General features: G+C 34.5%; 1 protein-coding gene across 1 annotated transcript in view; it reads left to right on the top strand.

The window, feature by feature from the left end:
• Positions 1 to 2,633: 2,633 nt before the first annotated feature.
• EPYC (epiphycan) overlaps positions 2,634 to 11,988 on the top strand; it is a 48,399-nt gene continuing 39,044 nt past the window's right edge. The window contains exons 1-2 of the mRNA XM_027774307.1: positions 2,634 to 2,659; positions 4,956 to 5,133. Of these exons, the coding sequence (XP_027630108.1) occupies positions 4,975 to 5,133 (159 nt within the window). The 5' untranslated portion in view covers positions 2,634 to 2,659; positions 4,956 to 4,974. The remainder of the gene's footprint in view (positions 2,660 to 4,955; positions 5,134 to 11,988) is intronic.

Here is an 11,988-nt window from a genome sequence, read left to right as displayed (position 1 = left end):
AAAGAGCCATAAAGCCTCTGTTACTGGATAGCACAACTAATTCTAATAACTGATCCCTTGAGGGTGTCTGATAACCACTCTTGGGCTCCATGCAGAAAATAATCATGAGACGAGAAGATATGTACCGAGGATAAGAGAGGCTGGCGCTGGTAATTAATCCTTCCATACTGTTCAATAGTGATTAGTCCCTCATGAGATTATTACATACTTGAGCTCTCACAGTTCAAAACAGATTTCAAAATACTAGAGTGAGTCCAAATTAGATCAAGAGAAATGGTTTAAGAAATTATCAGTCTTATAAAGAAAGGTGAGACTTATTTATTCCAAGGAAGAAAAAGTTCAGAAATGGTAATTTCTGATTCAATCCTATACTTAGCCCAGTAATGTGGTTATTAAATTGTCATAAAAAATTGAGTATCAACTGCATTAGTACGTAGAGTTCTGATGGCTAAGGAAGACATTTAAATACCAACAGTTCACTTAAAAAGAATATGAAAATATTATTTCTGGAAATAATCTTACATGTTCAGCCAAAGCCTTCCAGAAAGGAAGGACTATGTAAATTCCCCTTGTCGATTACCTGACAACGTGTCCAGAGTACTGAACTAAAACAATGAGGGAAGAAAAAGAAATGTTAAAGATTTTCATGGATATTCTATTGATCTGTTTTTGTTCCAAAACATCTGAAAAAGTCTAAATACTAGTGTCAGGTAAATGGTAAACAGGTTTCAAAATAGAACTTAAGCTGAGAGTGGGACCAGCAGATGGCATAATGATTACATCACCGGACTCCCATGTGGCTGGCCCTGGTATGAGTCCTGGACCCATAGGGACCTGATGCACAGAAAACAGAAACAGAAAACACAATTTTTATCTTTTTTCTGTGTAGCATGCGATGCTGGATCAATTGAAGCATGAGTCTCTGGTTTTCCATCAGGGAATGGTAATATACTGCTTAAGGATCTGCTGAGAGAATTAACAATAATTTAAGAAATCACTTAAAACCTTTGTAGGAGCTTGCCACTAAACCAAACCAGCATAGGAACTTAGATTCAGGCCTCTTTCCAGCAATGCTTGACAGTAGCCCCTACAGGATAAGGTGAAACTTCAAGGATGCTGGGAAGAAATCTCTCACTACTCCAAGATGACCTCTGTATTTTTTTAAAAAATTGTATTTATTTATTTTTTAGGGGAGAGGTTTTTGATATAGGGTATGTGTGCTTGCAGGAAGACAGAGAGACAGAAAGCGAGAAATCACCCCATGGGGGGATGGCCACGCTGCAATCCCTTCTCCTCCATTCTCCTTGGGATCTTGGGCACACATGCACATGCGCCCGATGTGAGTTTAGGCCACCAGATCCAGGACTCGAACCATGGTTGACTACGTGGGAGTCCAGCAACATAGCTATTACGCTAACTGCTGGTCACAATCTCTGTATTTTTTGAGAGGTCTTGGTAGACTTCATTCTTATTCTCTATCACCACCTTGATCCCAGTAAAAATGGTTGCAAGAAAAATAATACACACTGAAAACAGATCATTTGGAAGCAGGTTTGGAGGATAGGTGTGACGAATGAGAGTGCCCTTTATAGACAATATGGGCAACTACGCTATGTGGGGAGGAAAAGTGGGAGCAAATGCAGAAAGGGAGGTAGGAAAATCCTGAAGAGGGACCCTTGTCTTCCCCATCTCTTTGCCCCAAACCAAACTTGCTTTCCAAAATTCAATTCACTTCTGGTCATAAAAGAAAATTTTCTGATGCACAAATAAGAATTGAACTTTTAGGTTTACGTAAAGCATACCAGAATACAAGATACAAGTTTCATCTTTCTCTAGAACTTTTACAGTATAATAGTAAGGAATAGAAATTTAATACCTGTTTTTTTCCCTTCATATTTGTAATAAAACTCAGTTTTGCCAACCATCTCAGGGAGCCAAGAGCATAAAGCAAATCTTGTATCCTGGAGACTTTTTTTAAAAAAATGTTATTTGATTTACTTGGCTCTGATAGACACAAGTGAAAAAAGAGGCATCCCCCTGCTCAGAATACCTACACAATATTTATGCATTATTTCTAGACATAATTTTTAAAATTTCACACAGAAGTTTTATTGTTCAGTGTTATCAAAGCATTGCAAGCAATCAATATAATTTTAATATCTCTTTTACTTACCTGACATTAAACAGGTAAGGCTTAAATTTCAGTTAACATTAATAAAAAGTGAAGAAAGCAACTCAAGACATACGAATTTGGTGAAAATTATTTCTTAGGACAATTTTTAAAATATCCATCTATAGTATCATTATATACTTAACTTCTTAATTGGTACATACTCAAAAATGTATGTTCAAAACCAAATTTTTCCATTTAAAAAGTTTAAGGTGACACACTGGCAATGTCAACTCCGCTAACACAATATCAACAGTTTTATATACTATGTAATTTGGATGCTACTTCTTAGTTTGGGGAACTATAAAATCATTTGGGGTTTTTAAAGACTGAGAAGCATTTATCAAGGTTAGCCTTTTCAAACAGAAAGTTGAGTGTTATAAATTCCACCTCCCACAGACAAGAATTCATATCCATTGGTCAGGGGCAAATACCACTGGCTCTGCATCCTCAGTCACTTTGTGCCATTTCACGAAGTCGGAGCCAAAGGTAAGTTTTTACACTTGCTTTCTTCTTGACTTAAGAGACTTTTTTTTTCTACTATAGCAACCTTTAAAAAATAATTCTTCTTGCTCTAATATCTCCTGGTAAACTTTGGTTCAATGGATTTAGTTTAATTTTTACTATGGAGTTTATGTTATTCTTGGAAAATTCAAAATTCTAAATTAGCTTAGGAATGAATAATATACAGCAAGATAGTTGATCTTAACAGTCATGGCAGATGCCAATAAAATTATACTAGTTTCCAATATATGCCTTAAATCAAGAGCCCTGACACAGATCATTCCCTGTGCCAGTGTACACAGGCACTATTGATTGATATTGATTGAAATATTATGTAAAGGGAGAAAATAGTAATACATCAGGTGTTTAAACATATTCTAATGATCATATGGCCCTGTGCATTTAGAATGCCTTTTTAAGCTAAATAGTTTAAGGTTTCAACTGAACACATTTTCAAAATATTCTGAAGTGGCAAAAAGTAAATAAAAAATTCAATGTTTCAACTAAGATGCTATATTGAATGCTAATATAATTACTCAAAAGGAGGAACAAGACAGTAAACATAGAGAGATGCTCTTCCCATTTTTGAAGTTCACACAGACTTATTGCTGACAGCTTTAGGATATAAGTGAAGTGCAAGCAAACTTTGATATGAAACCACTCTGAGTCACATGTAGAATATAAAGTGACCAAAAGTCTCAACAAGTATGTAATTTCTTTGAACAATGGAAATGACCAGAAATGTACAAGAAAAATATTTTTTTAGGTTAGTGGTGGCCACCATTAAGTCTTCCCACTTGAAATGGGAGAATGAATGGTTCCTGGAAGACTTACAAATCACACATTTGATTAAGTAGAACTTTGTTGGTAATTTCCTAGAACAGATCCAAATCTGCACTCCTGCAGAGTCCTGTGCAAAGGCAAGTAAAATAGAGGCTTAGTTTAGCCAGTGTGAATAAAAAATTTACTTGAAGAAAGCATAAGAAGGGATAAAAAGGAGCTCCTTGTACTGCTTCTTATTCTCCAAGGAATTTCATATCCTTCTGCCTAAACCTGCTCCATAAAGGCTTTCTTTCAAGTAACTGAAGGTCAGTTTGAATGCCAGTGCATTCAAGTTTAGAACTAATATTTATCATGAATTCCCTTTTATATGTATGCATAGGTACTAACACCACACATAGTGTTCTTAAAGTAAAGCCAAGAAGTATATCCAAAGTGTAAAACCTTTTAAAATTAGATATGCTTGATAAAAAGTTTTACAATACTTTTCCTGCTTAATAAATCATCACTAGGAAACATTTTTGATAGAACCAACTATCAAAAATTTTATGTTTAAAGTTAAACATAAAGTATTTTTTTCTATACCAAAATGCATTCAAACTTTGAATACAGAACTAAAGTAGTTAAATTGTAAGAGCTGGGTTGAATTCTCCAAAATACTCTATTATAATGAGAATATAATTGCACTTACTAAAGAATTACTAAACAAAAGATTGTTTTAATCTCCTGTGTTCAAATTCCCTGCGAAGAAAATCTTGCCAAACAGTGCCTTTTAAATCCTATTGATTTTCAGTTTAAATCTTAGATAGCAATACAGAATAAAATACTACAGACTAAAATAAATGATCATTTTGTCTTCTATTCCATTTAGTTATAAGCATTTTGAAAAATTGTATAAAATATTAATTTATGCATATATTAAATATGTATTACAATATGCAATTAATAAACAAGAATAGAAAACAACTTAATTATCTTATCCTGGAAAAAGTCTTAGACTTGAATGTACAAGAAAGAGTTATGAGTCCTAGCTCTATCACTAACCAACTCTGTATTAGTTTCCTCATCTGTTAATGGATGAGAATTGTCATTATCAATATTCTCCTCATCAACTCTATACCAAAGAGTTGATAAAACAATCATAATGTTTACTAAATAGTAAAACTATTAGCTAATAAGAAGAATTTTGTAAATAAACATATCACAGTCTTTATGCATCCCATGTTCTCCATTTTTCTATGTAAAATAAAATTGTCAATGTAATTAAAATACCCATTGTAAAACTGTGGCACAGGCTTGTGAATTAATTTGAACATCTGGTATCAACAAAGCACAGAGGTCATATAATTTCATGTGTTATGTTAATAAATTATTCATGTTAAGAAAGTTATCAGTTTGAGTTCATTGATGTTGACATTGACTAATTATTCCTATTAAGTACAAACTACTAGTAAGTTATTATCAATGAAATATTTATGTATTTTTAATATTTTATGACTAGGAGAGTTCGGAAAGTGAAAATGTTAGCAAGACTTGTTCTGGGACTTGTCATCTTTGATGCTGCTGTAACTGCCCCAACTCTAGAGCTCATCAACTATGACTCAGAAACCTACGACGCTACCTTGGAAGAACTGGATAACTTGTACAACTATGAAAACGTTCCTATTGACCAAGCTGAGGTAATTTATTTCTCCCACTATTGACACTTTTAAAAACACTAAAGGAGGAATGATTGGTGCTTGCAGTTTTCATGTAGAGTTTTGTTCATTTATAAGTAGAAAAGTTTTAGGATAATAATTTTTTAGAAGAATTATTTTATCTAACTTTATTCATTTATTTAGTTTAATTTGACCAGAGAGGACAGAGTGAGAGAGAGAGAGAGAGGGAAAGTGAGAAAGCAAGCTGCCAGGTCCAGGACTTGAACCATGGTCAGCCATGTGGGAGTCCAACACCTTACCTACCGCACCACCTGCCAGTCCCTAGGTTAATAATTTTTATATTAACCTTTTCTCCAGAACATGTTCAACCTTTTGAAGATTAACAGTGGGACAGCTTCTTGCTTTCTTTAAGTTTACTGCATTTCCTTTACATTTCCTCACTAAATAAAAAAAAAAAAGAAAAAGAACTTTCTCATAAGTTAAAACAGAGAAAATTATTGCACACTGTAAAGATGATCAGTGATTAAATGTAAATTGAAAAATAACAGAGAAAAGGAACCAGCAGTTAGTGTAATGGCTATGTTGCTGGACTCCTATGTAGTTGACTGTGGTTTGCATCCCGGACCCGGTGGCTTGAAACTCACGCCAGGCGCGTGTGTATACGTGCCCAAGATCCCAAGAAGAGAATGGAGGAGAAGGGATTGTGGCGTGGCTACCCCCTCTGGGGGGTGATTTCTTGTTTTCTGTCTGTCAGTCTCTCTCTGTCTGTCTGGCGAGCACACGCACCCTATAGCAAAAACCTCTTAAAAAAAAAAAAGAAAAAGAGAATAGAAAAAATTATAGAAAAAGACAATCATCAAAGAAAGTAGTTAAAATTGTATATGATGAGGAGAGTTGGGAAATTTGCAGTAAAGGAGAAAAATATGACATAGAGATAAACTAGAAGAAAACAAAAAGAATGCATTAAAAGGATAATGGTTCGGAACTTCATGTTATCCTGTTAGTGAATGTGTTTCTCTCAACGACAGACTGTCTCTCCAACAGTAATGTAGACATTGGCCAGTTTACAGTCCATTACATAAATCTGAAATGATATGTTTCCAATTAAATTCTAGGATTTTTGCATAACTAAAGGATACAGGGTAATTTTTATAAGTCAGAAAACAAATAGACCTTCAAATATTGGAGTGTAATTAATGTACAACATAGAAAGTAGTCAACTCTGCATAAACAAAAAGGCAAATTACATCACCTTTAAAGGGTTATAACATATTTTGGATAATAATTTATTATTATTACTACAATTTAAATTATTTTCATAATTTTTCCCCTCTCCCCTTTTTTCCTCTCTCCCTTATGTCTCTCTCTCTCTCTCTCTCTCTCACCCTTACCCTTACTTCTTTCCCCCTCTTTCATTCTAGTCCTCCTTCTTCCTTTCACTCTTTTTAGTAAGCTATCAGGCTCCATAGCAGATCACTTTTCTTCTGTATATTTGATTGTGACTCTAAGTCTTGATTAAGATTTCCTATTCTATCTATTTCATTGTATGACTTTTGTTATGTTGAAGGGATTTTTGTTTAAGAATTTACGGTCACTAACACTGATATTGCTGTTACGTCTATACCTCCAAATTAATGCATCAAGATAAAGTATAAGAAGGAAGTTTTCCAAGGGTTAGCAGGTGATACAGTGGTGAAGGCATTGGACTCCCACATCCCCATCCATGGTTTGAGTCCTGGACCTAGAGGTGTACCTGCACCAAATCCCAAGTGGAGAAAGGAAGAAAAGCAGGAGAAGGGATTGAAGTGTGAACATCTCCTCTGGGGGTGGGGGTGTTTCTCATTTTCTCTGTCTCTCTGGGTCTCTGGCAAGCACATGCACCCTATTCTTGTTTTCTGTCTGTCAGTCTCTCTCTGTCTGTCTGGCGAGCACACGCACCCTATAGCAAAAACCTCTTAAAAAAAAAAAAGAAAAAGAGAATAGAAAAAATTATAGAAAAAGACAATCATCAAAGAAAGTAGTTAAAATTGTATATGATGAGGAGAGTTGGGAAATTTGCAGTAAAGGAGAAAAATATGACATAGAGATAAACTAGAAGAAAACAAAAAGAATGCATTAAAAGGATAATGGTTCGGAACTTCATGTTATCCTGTTAGTGAATGTGTTTCTCTCAACGACAGACTGTCTCTCCAACAGTAATGTAGACATTGGCCAGTTTACAGTCCATTACATAAATCTGAAATGATATGTTTCCAATTAAATTCTAGGATTTTTGCATAACTAAAGGATACAGGGTAATTTTTATAAGTCAGAAAACAAATAGACCTTCAAATATTGGAGTGTAATTAATGTACAACATAGAAAGTAGTCAACTCTGCATAAACAAAAAGGCAAATTACATCACCTTTAAAGGGTTATAACATATTTTGGATAATAATTTATTATTATTACTACAATTTAAATTATTTTCATAATTTTTCCCCTCTCCCCTTTTTTCCTCTCTCCCTTATGTCTCTCTCTCTCTCTCTCTCTCTCTCACCCTTACCCTTACTTCTTTCCCCCTCTTTCATTCTAGTCCTCCTTCTTCCTTTCACTCTTTTTAGTAAGCTATCAGGCTCCATAGCAGATCACTTTTCTTCTGTATATTTGATTGTGACTCTAAGTCTTGATTAAGATTTCCTATTCTATCTATTTCATTGTATGACTTTTGTTATGTTGAAGGGATTTTTGTTTAAGAATTTACGGTCACTAACACTGATATTGCTGTTACGTCTATACCTCCAAATTAATGCATCAAGATAAAGTATAAGAAGGAAGTTTTCCAAGGGTTAGCAGGTGATACAGTGGTGAAGGCATTGGCCTCCCACATCCCCATCCATGGTTTGAGTCCTGGACCTAGAGGTGTACCTGCACCAAATCCCAAGTGGAGAAAGGAAGAAAAGCAGGAGAAGGGATTGAAGTGTGAACATCTCCTCTGGGGGTGGGGGTGTTTCTCATTTTCTCTGTCTCTCTGGGTCTCTGGCAAGCACATGCACCCTATAGCAAAAATCTCTCAATAAAAAAAGAAGAATGTTTTCTGATAGTTAACTCATCTGTCTAGATTTCTTTCCCATTTGCATAAATAATTTTAAAAACTCAGTACATATATGTATTTTATACTAAATTTAATATTTTAGCTCAAACTTATTTATCTTTACTTTTTTTAAGTTATGATTTCTGGTTTACCTATAATCAATGTATACCTTTGTGGCTATAGTATGTTCTTTTTAGATATGCTTATAGTGTCTAATAATGAAATCAAGGATATACATATTCATCTTCTTTTATGTTAACTATTTCATTATATTGTTAATATTTATTAGTCCTAAGAGGTTTTTTTTAGTATATATGAAATTGTTCAGAGAGCTTACTCTGCTGTGATATACCATCCTATAGTCTCTTTCCATTATTCATATGCACTCTTGTGCCCATGAAAATTTTTCACATGAAATTAAGTATTTTACTTCAAACATTTTTGTCATTTTTCGAATATATTCCATGGGTTCAAAGAGGTTTGATGATTACCATAAGTGAATCCTCTATTTTGAATAGGGTTGAGAAATGGACTCAAGGATTCTGTTCATTCCTATCAGAAGACCAAGTTTACAATAGGAGGACTACTGTTTGGGATCAAGTCTTCCCAAGGCAAAATTGTGAAGGAGAAGAGCTATATCTACCAACTATTTAAACTAATTTCTCATTGTCAAAATCATTTTTACTGACTATGAAGCCCTATGTATTCTCATGAGGTTCTGGAGTTTTATCTGCAATCAAGAAATTTAAGCTTATGAAAAAATATACATGAAGGCAATTTAAAAAACAACCTTTTCTCAGAACTTGCATATTTCAAATAACAACCTTTCTGCAATATACTAAATATGTGCATTATATCCTTATTGCCCCAACCTGTACTTCATGTAGACATCTCTAATTTTCTGCAGAATCCTCTCTAGATAATTGCAGTTTTAGGCAAACTCAGAATTCTTAACACCTGAGGGCTCCAGAAACCATTAGTAATCTCCTGTGGTTGACTAAAATATAAAAGGGAGACAAAAGTTCATGGAAACATGGAATTAATGGAAAAGTTTACTTTAGTGCAAAATTCTTTTTTAAATCCATGCATTTTTAATAATACACATTTCATATTAGTTATACTTGATTCAATAATATTTTGTGATGAATCCATCATCAGATAACCAGTTTATAGATAGATGATATTGCAATAGATGTATATATGCTATAATGAAAATAGTGCATTTTCAAACATAAACTATATATAATTTAAAAATCTTGTCCATAACAAAAAACAAATAACCAACCAACTTGTCTACTACCTATGAGGAAAGAGATCCAAAAACAATATGAGGGAGTAAATAGGATGACATATGAAACAAAATTTAGAACTTTAACTCAGATATTAAAAGTTATTAACATAGGAACCAGCAGTTAGTGTAATGGCTATGTCGATGGACTCCCATGTAGTCGACCGCGGTTCAAGTCGTGGATCCGGCAGCTTAAACTCATGCCAGGCACGTGTGCGTGTTGTGACCAAGATCCTGAGAGGAGAATGGAGGAGAAGGGGTTGCGGCATGGCCATCCCCCCTGGCAGGTGATTTCCCGCTTTCTGTCTCTCTCTCTCTGTCTTTCTGGGGAGCGCACGCGCCCTGTAGTGAAAACCTCTCCAAAAAAGAAAAAAAAGTTATTAACATAAATTGTTGTATAAACAAGCATGCAAAGAACTAGTATACACTTTGCTATGGCATTATGTAAAATAAAGCCACTAGATCTATTCACATGAACATAGCTACTTATGACGTGAATTTTTAAAATATGGCCTTGGGTGTCTAAATTTGGATAAATGCTGGTAAGCTTATTTATCTCAGTTTTATAAATTAAGTTCAGTTGTTCCACATGTTCTTGATTCTATATGAAATTTTCAAACTGAACACCCCCATAAAGCACACAAAGAATGGTTGGATTAGATTCTGCACTTTTTAAATGCTCAATATCAAGGATATGTTTCTTCCCATTTTAGCCTAGAAATTATTTCATTTGTAGAAAACTCAATCTAATATTCTAAAACAATACATTTATGGGGTAACTGCACAATTCTTCTAAGTTAGTTTTTCTCTTTTTTTTTCTCTTATAAGACTTAATGTCTTGAACCTTTGGTCTAGCCTTTGGCTGATTATTCCTTAAGGTCTTTGATATATGTTCTATACAGAATTCTAAAATGTCCTCCAAGAGGCTCATTTACTAGTGTGTCCATAATCTCTATAATCTTTAACATCATGGATATATTGAGCCATCACTTCTGTAATTAGGTTTTGTTATATTGTACACTTGAATGTAAGAAAGGGAGCTTATGTAAGTGGACCTGACTTAAATTTATGAGTCCTTTAGGTCAGCATCTTGATGTCAGGACAAAATTTGAAGTGTCAGGGGAACTCATTGTAAGGGAAACTATCATTGGCTTTAAAAATAGATGGGACCATGAGGCAAGGAATGCAGAAGACCTAGAGATGTTGGGAGAAACTGACATCCAATGAGTATATGGGGTCCTCAGTGTTCGAAATGAGATAATAGCTTTGGCCATCACCTTCCTTTTCACTTGGGAGACCCAAAGCAGATAGCTCACTGAGCTCATCCTGGAATTTTGACCCACAGAAACTGAGCTAAAACTTAACTATTAAGTTTATGAAAGTCTGTTAAGTAATAGAAAAATAATATGGCATTAATGACATTTTTTCTGAAAACAAAATTTGAATAATGCTGTTATAAGTTTTGTATGTATGAGTCCAGTTATTTAGCTAGTCAATAAGCCAAGCCACCTCCAAAACCCAGAATTAAAATCTGATAGTGGTCAAAGATTATCTAGCTGAAAAAGGGTCATTAATATATTTCTATTATTTAAAATTCTATACAGTAACAGCATTTCAGACTGATGAGTTGTGATTTCTGATGAACTAGAATATCCAGGATCCACTAGATTCTATGTCAGGACCAGGTTATAGATTCAACAATTCTATCTACCCTGAGTGAACACTTATTATATGTGTATATGTTAGGTACTGTTCTATGCATATTACATATGTTTCCTCATTTGTTTCTCACAACGGAACTATCAAATGCTATTGTTCTTCCCACTGAATAGATTGTATAAATATTGATACAAAGAGCAATTAAGTAACTTGACTAAGATTAAATAACTAGTGATATGTGTAATTACAGCAATGCTGTCTTCTCAGATCAGAAAATAATTTCATGCAGGGTAACCAAATATTTCATTATCCTCACTTCATTTTCTATACTCTTCCAAGTTGTGCTTTTAGCTCTACATTGGTTTTAATTGAGTTGAATACTAGGTGCTCTCATATTAAAAGAGGAAGAAAAATATTCTTCTATGATTGGATAATGTGAATTAGAAGCAAGTTTTATTAATAACTGAGTACTGGGGCAAGCAGGTGATGTGGTGGCTAAGGCATGAAGACTCCACATGACCGGCTGCAGTTTGAATCCCAAACTTGGTGGCTTAAAAATATGTTTTAATTGAGTTGAATACTAGGTGCTCTCATATTAAAAGAGGAAGAAAAATATTCTTCTATGATTGGATAATGTGAATTAGAAGCAAGTTTTATTAATAACTGAGTACTGGGGCAAGCAGGTGATGTGGTGGCTAAGGCATGAAGACTCCACATGACCGGCTGCAGTTTGAATCCCAAACTTGGTGGCTTAAAAATATGCCAGGCAGGGGAACCAGCAGTTAGCGTAATGGCTATGTCGCTGGACTCCCACGTAGTCGACCGCGGTTCGCGTCCCGGACCCAGTGGCTTAAAA

The sequence above is a fragment of the Tupaia chinensis genome, unplaced genomic scaffold (genome assembly GCF_000334495.1).
Source record: "Tupaia chinensis unplaced genomic scaffold, TupChi_1.0 Scaffold000423_1, whole genome shotgun sequence".
Classification (NCBI taxonomy): Eukaryota; Metazoa; Chordata; class Mammalia; order Scandentia; family Tupaiidae; genus Tupaia; species Tupaia belangeri.
Note: the sequence above shows the minus strand (reverse complement) of the source record. Positions and strands in the feature narration are given on the sequence as shown.